This window comes from Galeopterus variegatus, unplaced genomic scaffold (assembly GCF_000696425.1).
Source record: "Galeopterus variegatus unplaced genomic scaffold, G_variegatus-3.0.2 Scaffold4122, whole genome shotgun sequence".
Classification (NCBI taxonomy): domain Eukaryota; kingdom Metazoa; phylum Chordata; class Mammalia; order Dermoptera; family Cynocephalidae; genus Galeopterus; species Galeopterus variegatus.
In genome coordinates, this window is record NW_007730233.1 from 118,979 (window position 1) to 131,957 (window position 12,979).

The 12,979-nt window shown below is 45.0% G+C and overlaps 1 protein-coding gene across 1 annotated transcript in view; it reads right to left on the bottom strand.

Annotated features, from left to right (window-relative positions):
• Positions 1 to 12,979, bottom strand: part of KEL (Kell blood group, metallo-endopeptidase) — a 20,924-nt gene that overhangs the window by 5,204 nt on the left and 2,741 nt on the right. Inside the window, exons 4-10 of the mRNA XM_008586793.1 lie at positions 12,209 to 12,333; positions 11,731 to 11,877; positions 8,549 to 8,611; positions 8,268 to 8,456; positions 7,875 to 8,023; positions 6,378 to 6,507; positions 535 to 645 (exon numbers count right to left, since the gene is read on the bottom strand). Of these exons, the coding sequence (XP_008585015.1) occupies positions 535 to 645; positions 6,378 to 6,507; positions 7,875 to 8,023; positions 8,268 to 8,456; positions 8,549 to 8,611; positions 11,731 to 11,877; positions 12,209 to 12,333 (914 nt within the window). The remainder of the gene's footprint in view (positions 1 to 534; positions 646 to 6,377; positions 6,508 to 7,874; positions 8,024 to 8,267; positions 8,457 to 8,548; positions 8,612 to 11,730; positions 11,878 to 12,208; positions 12,334 to 12,979) is intronic.

Here is a 12,979-nt window from a genome sequence, read left to right on the forward strand (position 1 = left end):
AGGGTTGCAATCCCGTTGCCGGTCCCGGTCTGGTACGGGCGCGACACTGAGGGTTGCAATCCATTGCCGGACACGAAAAAAGACAAAAAAGAGAGAGAGAAAAAAAAAAGGAGGCTTAGAGGTCACAGAGTTTGGTTTTCTCATTTTATGGTTGAAGAAANTCTGGTACGGGCGCGACACTGAGGGTTGCAATCCATTGCCGGACACGAAAAAAGACAAAAAAGAGAGAGAGAAAAAAAAAAGGAGGCTTAGAGGTCACAGAGTTTGGTTTTCTCATTTTATGGTTGAAGAAACACAAGATCAGGAAAGTTGGGTGACTTGTCCAAGTGAGTGAATGTTGTGGATACTTTTGTGTCCCATAGCTGAACTGTGTTTGTCCAAGGGATGGAGCAGGCTTTCGGAGGTCTCTCTCTGTGACTATCTGATTCCCCAACTGTGCATACCACCAAGGAGGGTAAAGTTAATAGAACTAGGGCAGGTTGGGTTGGGTGGAACAGGGTGGAAGGACATGGTTTGGGAAGATCCCTCACATACAGCACTTCTGATGCTTGGGCCAAAGGCTTCACGGACAAACAAGGGTGCCAGGGTGGGCTCGAAGAAGGCTCCTGTCTTCTCTACGCACGTCTTCCATCGCGGGTGGGCTGGCTGTGGGGACAAGGCTGGAGTGAGCGGCTCCTGGCCAGGGCTCTCTTCTCATCCATTTTCCCAAGCCAATCTTCTCTAGCATTTCATCCCCAGAGGGCACTCTCTTCACTGCACTTTCTGGGGTGTTTGTCTCCTCTATGGTATAGAGGGCCTATGTCCTCCTCCAGGATTAGTCTTGTGAGCCTAGCTGAGCAAATCATCCATGTTTACCACCTACTGAATTTGAAAGCAATGCTTCTAGGAGGCCTTCTTCTGGGGGACTGAAAGGCTCCTGGAAAGGAGAGGACAGAAGCCAAACCTCATACCTTAGCAGGTCTGTTGCCCACCTCTGTCCCCACCCACCACATGCACGGCTCCAGGATCCCAGAAGTGACTCCTATCCTCCACGTGTCTTTGCTGAAAACAGCAATTGGAGACAGCAATTCCCTCCCTCCACCCCCCGCATGGTTACTGTACATCAGATTGTAGAATCTTATAAAGAAGAACATTATCAGAGTAGTATTGTGCTTTAGATGCCATATTGTTTGCTGGGAGAAGAAGACAAAAGACCAAGTGTATGAATTCAGAGAGGTAGGCAACTGTCAGCCAAATCAGGGAAGAGAAAATAGAATGAGCAGATGGAGGGGCTTTGACTTTAGAGGTGGAAAAGTCATTAGACAAACACTCAAAAGGACAGACAGTTGCAGTGGAGGGTTTTGTTTTTTGTGTGTTTGTTTGTTTTTGTTTTTTTTAACAATGGGACCTGGAGAATAAAAAACAAAAAAGAGATGCCAGGGGAGGTTTCAGCGGTGGCTTTGGGTGGCTTTAAAGAATTGACCAAGGGATAAGCCCAAAGATGATGGAGGGTGGACTGAGGAACACACTGAAGGAGCCAGGGAGAGGACTAAGGCAGCTGGCCCCAGGGAGGGCTGACCTGAAACTTATAAAAACCAGATAACATGCTAATCTGGCTTAGGCAGGGTGAAGCCACAAGACTCCATTCTTGTAACTTATTTACTTCCCAAAGATCTGTACACAGGGAAGGTAGGAAGACTGTCACTGTGCTATTGGCATGAGCCTCCCGGTCCTAAGATCAGCAAGGAGGTTGTGGGGCGTCCACTCAAGGAAGCACAAAGGCAGCCAGTTTGGTAGTCATTGAGAAAGAAACTCCAGGGCTGCCTGTCAAGGAGGTGATCGTGGAGGCTGCCTCAGACCTGTCTGCCCACATCTGTGTGTTCTGTTCCCCCACTGTTCATCTCTTCTCTTGTGAAGAGGCGGCTCGGACTCTTCCTGTGGTGTTTCAGTTGGGTTCGGAAACACAAATGTGAACAGCAAACGGAAATTGAGAGGAAATCTGGGTCTGACAGCAACAACTGGGTCAAGAGGAAGCTCTGCTGCCTGCCTGCAGTGTCCTTCTTGGGACATGCTTGGCTCTAGGACTGCCTTGCTCAGACTGTCGCTACACTCGCGACAGTGGTGAATAGCATCAGCGGGCACCCACTTGAGCTCGGCAGTGTGGACTTGCCTGCCCTTTTCACACTGCCCGGTTCATGAGTCATTTCCTGGTCGCCATTGCTGGTGCCTGGCCACTTCTCCAACATCCTTTGCCATGGGGACCAGTCTGCTGGAGAATGCAGACACCATTCAGATACTACTCACGCTGTGTTTTGATTTGTGGAATAATAGAGTACACTGCACTGATTGAAAAGAGAACGAGCAAGAGGGAAAAAAACAATGAAAGGAAAGCATCTCCAAAGTATAAAGAATGGAAGAAATACTTCAAACACAAGAAAATGAATCTCAGCAGATTAATTTTAGGGCAAAAAAAAAAAAGGTTACATAATCTCAGAATCACAAATAATAATATTTGAGAAATGATACAAATCAGGAAAATTTTCAAACATCTGGAGGGAAGCAAAAATGTAACCAATCTTCAATAGGGTGAAACAGATTTCAGAGATTAGAGTGCAGCCAGGAATCTTTAACGTTAATTTCTAAGCAAATTTCTAGAATGAATCATTGAACAGTTTCTGAACACTTGGAAAATAATGTGTCACAACTAAGGGTCAAGTTGGGATCACTGAGGCCAAATAATGACAAAATAATAAAACTCTCTGGTTAAAAGTGTCATTACACTGGGAGATACAATAGACTAAGAGCCACGAACTCAAATAGGGGGCGTGCAATACCACAGCTGAGAGCAGCGGTCTAGCGTCAGAACCACAGGGCATGGCGGGGTGGTGGCAAACTGGAGAGGCCATGCTCAGTCCCAGCTGAGCTGCCCCATGTAGCTCCTGTCAGTTGTTGCCACTGGAGAAGGCTAGCCCCAGGCAGGCTGGCTTCACACACACACACACACACACACACACACACACACACACACCTGGGAATCCGAATATTGGCATGCCATCTCCTAATTTTTGAAAGTTGGTGATTAATTAAAGGTTTGTAAAAGACTCTAAAGGCCAACAAAACTCATCCATAGACTAAATTCATCCTGCAGGGCTAGCACCATACTACCACTGAACAGACTATTCTGCATTTATTGAGTGTGGGTTATTAACTTAAACCCCTGTGCTTCAGTTACATGAGCTATAAAAATGAGAAAAATGAAGATCAGGTGAAATAATAACTTGAAAGTGCTCTGTATATTCTAAAGTACTACCCCACTCTGTTGGCATTATCTTGATTTCAGCAAGGCATCTGGTAAAACCACACATGAAGTCCTAGCGAATTAGATGGAGATATTGATGTTGAACGATAGCACAATTTGAGTGGACTGTTACCTGGCTGAACCATAACTAAACATCAGTGATGAATAACTTCAAGTTAATATGACCTCCCCTGACCTTCCCACTGAGAATCATAACTGCTCCTCACCTGCAATTCCTTTCCCTGATTTCCTCCCTCACTTCCTGTTTTGCTTTTTTCGTAATACCACTTAACATATTTTACTTAGTTCGTTTGTCGTCTTTCTTCCTCCAGTACAATATAAGTATCTGAAGGCAGGAATATTTGTCTGTTTTGTTCACTGCTGTATACCAACTGCCTATGGAAGCATCTGACATATAGTAGGTGCTCAATAAATATTTGTTGCATAAACGAATGGATGAATCTACGGCTAGATCTTCAATAAATGAACCCAATGCCCTTCCCCTTTCAGAACCTTAACAGTAGTCTGGCTGAAGATACACTGAATAAAATTTCAAATGACCCACAGTTAGAAAGGAAAGGTAATATAATGGATGGTTGAAACAAAAGTTAAAATTACCTAAATAAATTGGGATGTTGGTCTGAAAATAAATAACTCACATTTGATGAGAACACATGTGAAGTCTTGCTTTTACTTCCCAAATCCCAGCTTCACAAGGTGCATAAGACCTGGCTTAACAGCCATTTTCATTGACAATATGTTTAAAATTAACCAATGAAAGATAACCAGATAATGAAACCCACCAGTCTTTTTGAATAAGGACACTATAAATTAGAATTCATTGAGTAGAATACGGCCATAAGTCTGTAATTAATGACCTTTGGGTAGAATCAAAAGTTTGATCAAATCAAGGCCAAAACCTTGGAGGTGTGTTTGACTGCATTCTTCCTCACACTTCACACATCACTGGGAAATCCCATTGCTTACCTTAAAATACATTCTTTTAAAACATAAGAAGATAAATCCCTCTGCACGTCCCCATTTTATGCAGAGAAAAGCAAAAGTCCTGCAGTGACCTGCCGGACCCTGTGTGGTTCTCTCCTTCCCCATCTGATTTTCTCCCTACTATTATACTATTTGCTCTGTCCCAGCTGTCCTAGCTTCCTTGATGATTCTCAAACACCCAGGGCAAGCTCTAGCATCCCCACCTGGCACAGCATTGCATGCAAGCCTGGTCATCTCTTCTCAGCCAGAGCCATCTCATCTCAGCCAGAGGATCCCCCATATTGCGCCAAGTTTTAGTCAGCCTGCCTCATGCCCTGCCCCAATGAGATGATACCTCTTTCTTTGCCAGAAAACTCCATCCCCTCTCTAGACATTGCTTGGGTTCTACCTCCTGCACAGAGGTCCCACTGCTTGTGAGGTCCCACTCATAAGCCAAACAGATCTGTTTTGGAGTCTGTGTTTTCACTTAGAAGCTGTGCAGTCTTGGGAAAGTTATTTGGCCTTTCTGAGCCTATTTTTGCATCTACAAAATGGGGATTAAAAACCTCCAGTGTTTCTGGGAGAATTATATAAAATAATCTATGTAAGTTCTGACAGTGATTACTTAATGTAAATTAGCTATTATCACTATTATTTGTTATGTACTATATTTTATACTATTGTTCCAGAAAGGTGAAACAGCTTCCCCAAGGTCACACAACTGTTTGTTGGCAGAGCTTGATTTAGCTTTTCAGCCCATGAACAACTCTTTACCCTAATGGAAAACACAATGACTTCAGGATTTGTAAGCCGTCTACATTCTTTAAGCATGAGTCTCAGTGCTGGCATTCTTATACCTCCAAGAAGTGCCATTAGGCCACGGTGCTGGGATTTACAGGAAGCTGTTTGTTCCCAGGGATTTTGTAGCAACCCCAACCAGGAGGAACTGGGGCTCTGTTCTGCTTCATCAGAATCAAGAGATGCTTCCAGGCTTGCCTACCCAAGTGAAGACCCCGAGGAGTGCTTTTTAGCACCATGAGTATACACACAGACCCTGGAGCCAGACTGCCAGAGTTCAAATCCTCACTCTACCAACTTATTAGCTCTATTACCATTACCAAGCTCCTTAACTTTTGTGCCTTTATTTCTCCATCTTTAAAACAGGGACAAAACAGTATCAATGGTACCTCATAGAATTGTGAGGATTAAATCAGCTAATTGATTTAAAGGACTTTGAAAAATGTCTAACACCTTATAAGTTCTCAATAAGCAATAACTACATTCCAGTCCCTGTGAATACATTTTTTCACTCCTAATTCCACAGATATTTCAGAGTGCCCAAAGCAAAGAGCTTCTCCAAGGTAGAGAAATAGTACCAAATCATTAAGAAATAAATCCCACTGATTTACAAGACTAAACTGAAGCCTTCACTGAGGTTGGGATGTATACAGTGCCCTAAACACTTCTACTTGCATTTAAATGTCTGTGACCTTGAATTTCAAGGTTCTCCTTGAAGGAGCATCTCCCCATCTCATGTAACACAGTACAATCTGATTAGCAAAATTGATTTACTACACAGCCCCTCCTCAAATATATCAGGATCTGCACCATGAAGACCATGTATGGCCCAATGGATCCTGCTGGATGTCAGAGATGGACGCTATGAAGCACATTTGAACACTGGAACATGGAATCACCAAGATAGGGAAGGCAACTTCTTGTCATACCTGTCCCTCATCCTAGTGAATCCTTAGCTCTAGGTCCAGTCCTGAAATCATAGAGCTCCGAGTGACTGAGCAAATGATGTAAAGGTCATGACAAAGGAGGAGCAGTACTTAATAATCTCAGCGTTTTATACTCTAAACTCTGAAACAAAAGGCCAGAGACGTGGTCTGGCCAGGAGATGTGCCCGAAGGTCAGGTACAAGGTACCTGGTACCTCAGTTCTCAATTTAACCTTTGTCTGCTCAACCTTCCTACTTCCTTGCAAAGCCAAACATGGACAGGCATCTACTCTCATGCTCCCTCCCTGCCAGGCATATGCCAACAGTTACACCTCAAAAGGGCAGATACTCCTCCAGCCTCCAATCTGGGAAGTCACATCCCCTTCATCTCACCATGGGTGGCTGCACTCTCAGCTCCTGCAGTTTCTGGTTGAGCTCTCTGTATGCCTCCTGGAAGTTACTGTCTAGGGCTGGAGAAAGGGTCCTCACCAGCCCCCAAATCATGTGGCTCTGCAGAAAGTCCCTATGGAGACAAAAGAGACCCACATATATACCCTAGGCTTCTGGGATGTCTCAAAAAAAGCCTTCTCTTGTAGATGTCACCTTGATTCTCCTGGGGGCAGCTCTTTCTCCTCTGTATTTAATAAGTTTTTGACATGTGAACAAGCCAAGAAGAGCTTTTCTTGGTGTGGGCTGGGGTGGGTTTGGGGATTGATAGAAGAAGGAACTAAATAAAGAGGCATCACATCTTGGGCATGAGTGGTGACAATCAGCTTTGTATCTCATGAATATTCATAACCAATAAAAATACTATGCAAATAAATAAATAGTAGCAGACTTCTTGGGTCACAGGGAGAGAAGGACCTGGACCAGATGAAGGCTGGGCTTGGATTTAACAAAACAGACTCATCTATTTCCACCACCGAGAAACCTTAGCTCATCTTTTTTTTTTTTTTTTTTTAAAAAAAGATGACCGGCAAGGGGATCTTAACCCTTGACTTGGTGTTGTCAGCACCACGCTCACCCAGTGAGCAAACCGGCCATCCCTATATAGGATCCGAACCCGTGGCCTTGGTGTTGTCAGCACTGCACTCTCCCGAGTGAGCCACGGGGCCGGCCCAAACCTTAGCTCATCTTAAGATGCATTTCCTAAGCACAATGAAGAGGGGTTCTGTGGCTTCTCTCAGCCCTGCCAGCAACTCTCTTCCCAGGTCTGCATTATACCCTCCTGTAAACCCGCTCATTTCATATGAGTGGTGCTTTGCCTCCTCAGAAAGGATTTCTAGATGTTGCTGCCACTGAGTCACTATGAAGAAGGGCCTGGAGTCCACCAAGCCCCTGCAAGGAAGCCACTGCCTTCAGGTGGTGGTCCACAGGTATCAGATGGCAGGCAGCCTAGCAGACAACCACACGTTCATGTTCCCACCCCTGCTGACTTCCCGATCCCAGCAGATATGGTCTTAGAAATGCGTTCCCACTGGGGCTCCAGAATCCTCTCACCATAGCTGAGAAATGGCCCCTCCCCAGGTTCCTCCCCACAGAGCAAGCCCTGCCTTCATCACCTCCATTTCCTCAGCTGCTTCTGCCTCATCCGTCAGCCCTCAGCTGCTGAAAGACATAAATGCTCTCAGCTGTCCCCAGTGCCTGGGCCTTCCTTCCAGCATCTACTGCAGCTCAGAGGCCCTTTCCAGACTGGTGTTATACCCCATTTGCCCCCATGTCTTGACTGACCTCTGTACCCCTCATGTCTGCCCCCACAGGCAGCAGGTCATCTCCCTGGGAGGCCCTTAACAGCCTGCATCCCTCAAGGTCTCCTTTGCTCCTGTGACCCATGGGTTCTTAGACTCTCTTCTCATTTCCATTCCCTCCCCATTCCCACCTGGAGCAAACCTGTGCTTCGACAGCTCATCTTCTATCAGTTGTGACATGTTTTTCAAATACTCCAGGTCATGAACCATGAGGGGTTGGGAGGGGCTCAGGGTCATCGGTGTGAATGTCGCTTGCAAGCAGGACAACCAGTCGATGGTAGGGGCCATTTCCTTAAAGGAAGGACACAAAGCTGGGGGGATGGGGGAGGGAAAGAGGAGAGAAGGAAGGGGAAAGGGCTTCCTCTTGGGTTTGAGAGAAAGTGAGGAAGGGGATGGTTGGGGGAGGGGATGGAGCCAGAGAAAGTTAGGGATGGAAAGAAACTATGGGCATTAGAAGGAAGACAACAAGGAGGTAAAGAAAGTTTGGGAGAGAGACCCTTGCGTCCACGGTTCTCTGGTCCCTGGTTCAAGGCACCTGCAGTTGGTCAATAGTGACCATGTGGTAGAGCTCGCCAGGTGCCCGACGTGGCTCCACGGGTTTCAGGAACTGGAACAGCCGCGAGGCAATGGCAATGGACATAGAGGCATGTTCTTGCACCTTGTCTGGATTTCCTCCCAGCAAGGTTCCCAGCCGATTCAGATAAGTCAGATATTCTCGAAAGATCTGGGGGAGGGCAACCTAGGTCACAGATGCCAGAGGCCACTACCTTTCTCCTGGCCTCAGAGGGTAGGGCCTTTGTCCACACACCATCTTACCTGGGCGGAGATCTTCTGTTCCTGCTCTTGCTTGAGGAAAACGTCAAACTCAGGCTGTTCTATCTGGACACAAGAGAGACTGGAAAGAAGTGGAGAGCATGGGCGACAGAGAGGGCAGATGTGTGGAGGTAGGGAATGTACTGTGGAGACTGTTTCGGGAGATGGGAAGAAAGAGCAGACAGAGAAGGAACAAGAGTATAAAGAAAGGGAGAGACTGAGTGTGAGGAGTAAGACGGGAAACTCCAGACATGGGAATGAGAGAGATGGTGGTTATTACAACCAGTTTGGGGATGTTCTGCAAGACAGTAGCACAGTAACCAGCATCCTAAAGGGAATCATTGCCTGTGCCAAGCCAGGTCTAGCATGAGAGAGGTGAGACATCTATCTCAGGTGCAAAATTTAAGAGGTACTAAAAACTCAGTAATCAAGGTAAATATTTTAAGTAATACTTAACAAATCGAAATTAATACAAAAAAAATTCATGATAAATAAAATATCAGAACTTTTCTTATCATGAATNACTCAGTAATCAAGGTAAATATTTTAAGTAATACTTAACAAATCGAAATTAATACAAAAAAATTCATGATAAATAAAATATCAGAACTTTTCCAAAAAAAACTCTACAATGTATTTTTGATTCATTCTGGAAAAATTGTGTTTTCAAAAAGGTCCACAATAGAGTTTTGTTCTATCTTGGGGGGGGTGGGGGAGGAAGCATGATCTATTGTCAAAAATTTATGATGAACAAAAATTTGATATTTTGTTCATTATAGATTTTTGCATTGATTTTGATTTTTTGGTTTGGTCTGGTTTGTTTTTTTGGAGGCTGGCCAGTACAAGGATCCAAATCCTTGACCTTGGTGTTATAACACTGTGCTGTAAATAACTGAGCTAACCAGCCAGACCCTGATTTTGATTTTTAAAGAATGCTTATTAAAATACAGTTTATTTTGATGCTGAATTTTAGGCAAGTGCCCCACACGCCTCACCTTATTTCTGGCCCTGGTGTGCCCTTGAATTCTATTCTGAAGATCTTTGCTCTGACACTTTCCTTTTTCTTCTCCAATTTCAATATCCCACTTCTACCTTGAGCTACATACATTTCCTCTATCTTGAAAAAACTTTCACTTGACCCTTTTGTCACATTTTATGTCCAAAGTTTAAAGAACAAAAAGTATCTATGTCCACTGTTTCAACTTTCTTACCTTCCTCCTAAACTCCTTATCACGTGTCCCTATCCGTAACTGTTTTGAAACTATCTCCAAGTTTCCAATAGAAAGTTGAGCTTAGAAATTCCTCATTCCTTGTTCTGTAAGCTTAGAAATCTCTGGAATCGATGATGACCCCTCCTTCCTGAAGCTTTTTCCTTTTTCCCTTGTGGATGCCCCATGTTGGTCTAACTCTCACCTACCTGACTGTTCTTACTCTTTCCTGGCTCTCCTTCTGTCCCCAAGTCCCTCCCTGGGGTGCTCCTTCCCCATTAGTCCATCCAAACTCAAGTGGATGGTAACCACTCTCCGGCCATTCACACCAAATCAAAACTATGGGGTCATTTTATGATTCTTCTGTCTCCTTTATTTATATTCCATCAGACACCAACTTCTCTAGGAACATCATGGATCTTCACCACCATGGTGAAGTTGCCTAAATCCTCATGCCTGGTTCTTCCTTTCTATTCCCCGCCACCCTATTGAAGGACCTCAAAAACTCTCATTTAGATTCCTCAACACCTCAAGATTGACCTCCAAAATTGCTGACTTGAGTTAAGCTCTATACAAAACCATCAATAATATTTGACCAGCCCTAGTAGCTCTTTTATTCTACTATGTCAAAAATAATCACCTCTGCTTGACTTCTTAAGCCAGTAATAATCAGGCCCAACCTCATGTTTTCAGCCTTACTTTTACACCCTATGGTACCCCACCCCTTCCACCAAGCCCCCAGTTAAACAACCAATCTCCTCTCTGACCCCAGGGAGGAATCATGCCATTCCAGATTGTCCTCTTAGATCAGGATTTCCCTACAGCTCTTTTAATGGCCCTCAGCTTTACCTTCACCTGTGTGAATTGACCGTGCTTCAAAGCTCAGCTCACATTCTCTCCTCTCTGAGCCTTTCCTCAACCATTTCAGTTCTTAACTAATCCCTAAAGGCCACACCAGCTAAACTCCCAAGCACACTCTTCAGAACTGAATCTCAGAACACCTCATACTCTCTATCACTTCTCCTTGTACATTCATCCTCCTATACTTTTGTGGAATTTTTGAGAGTAGGGGCCAAGTATATAGCATTCCATTGCTTAACACAATAGTGATGGCCCTAAAGTTTTTATTTATTTCCTCACTCAACAAACACCTGGGGGGTGGGGGGGGTTCTGGCTGCCCGGCCCTGAGCCAGGTCCTGAGGAACAAAGGCAGGAAAGGTACAGGTCCTGTTCTGAGGAAGCCCACAGAGTGCTGAACACTGAGAGCATGAGGAGACCAGAAGACAGAGGGCTTCACCTGACTCATAGCTGGGTGTTCGCAAAGACTTCCTAGAAGGCGTAATAATCAAAGCCAACATGTGAAAAATATGTAAGACTTTTCCAGGTGGAATGAGGGAGATTGTTGCAGGCAAAGTGATCAGCATATACAAAGAATGGTGGAATATTCTTGGAGCTACAAGTGAGTCAGCATACTTAGGGTAAAAGGGGGCAAAAGGATGCGGCAGGAGATAAGGCTGGGGAAGTGTAGGGGTCAGATCACCAAGAACCTGCAATGCTTTCCTAAGGCTTAGGGACTAGATCCTGATGACCTATTGAACCACTGGAGCATTTAAACAGAGACAAGTGCATAATTAGCTCTTGGCTCAGAAAGTTTCCTTCTGGTGAAAATGAAGAGTAAACCAGAGGAGGGAAATCCTGGAGACAGGCGGACTCGCTAAGAGGCTCTGGAGTGGTCCAGTTTAGTGGTAAGAAAGCCCCGAACTACTCTATACTCCCAGGACTGGCCCTGCTACTCCTTCTCCCACCCTCTCCTAGTATCCCTGACTCTCATATCAATAATTTTCTCTTAAAATAGTGCTGTTCCCTACATTGCACATTTATCCTATCTCTCCAATCTGCAACATTCTTCTAAGAGATGATAGGCTGCACTTAGAGGCAGAGCCATATCCAACTGTGTTTTGCCAGTGCGTCTCTCACCTGGATGACTGGTGTGTGTGCAGAGTCAGGATGAGGTCCCAGATAGGCTCTGAAGAATGGGAAGTGGTCATACTGACTCATCAGAAGTCTCAGAGTTCGGTTAAAGTCTAAGGAAGTCCAATGACCAGAGATTCGCCAGCCTCCAAGCTAGGAAGAAGAGAGACAGGGCTGAGCATCAGGATCTGTGAGACCTATCCCCCTTTATCTCGATGCTTCCTTCCTACATAGTTGCTACCTCCTGATCTCTGCCCTGAGTCCTTTGATCCTCCAGAGCTCCACAGCTATCCTTCTTTCTCTTCTCTCACCCAAGGTCCTGATTCTCCCACAGGGCATTGCCATTTCCATCTCCATCTCCCTCCTAGAACCTGAGGATCCCTAGGAAAAAGACCCACCCTCTAGGAAAAAAATGGCAGCCCCAAGCATGCATTGGTCCTATATGTCATGTATCCAAAAAAGTTGATGCCCCAGCTTTTCTCACCTCCTCAATAACTTGTCTGAGGGGACCAGCCCCTGCAGCTTCAATGGCAGGTGTGTCCATGCAAGAGCTATAGAACTGGAAGGCTTTCTCTTCCCCAGAACCTAGATGCTGGGAACCTGGGGACTCTAGAAAGGAAGCATGGGAAAATTAAAGGAGAGTAGACTGGTATAGAGACAAACAGAGAAGATGGAAGACAGGAAGCTTATAGGACAGAAAGAGAAGAAGTCTGCAGGGGTATGGAAGGAAAGTAAAGAAACTTGAAAAGGTGGGCGGACTGCCCAGTTTGGAATGGATCAACTTGATGAAAGGATAAGAGCAGAGAGGAGGAGTGGGAAGAAGACAATGAGGAAAATAAAGGAAATGTGGAAATAACAAACAAGGAGGAAAAGACATGGAAAGGAGTGAGAGAGAAACGAGTGGAATGTGGGTAAAGGAGAAAGGGTAGAAATAAAAGGCAGGAGAGAGATGAATGAAGAAATTCAGGAAACTAGAGAACTTAGAGGGATTGAAGAGGGAAACAAAACTCATAGGAAAGGTTTAGCAAAGAGAAGAAACAAGGGAAGACTCACCTAGTCCGGACTCTCCTTACCCACTGATCCCAGGAAACAAACAAATAAGCACATTACAATAATCCAAGCGCATATCCATCGGAATCCTCCACCCTTTAGTCCCCCGGATATCTCTTTATTCCATTGTGGTCAATAGAATTCATCCTGGGCATATTTTTTCCTTTCATCTTTATGCCTTAACTGGAAGTTCCCTCTACCAAGA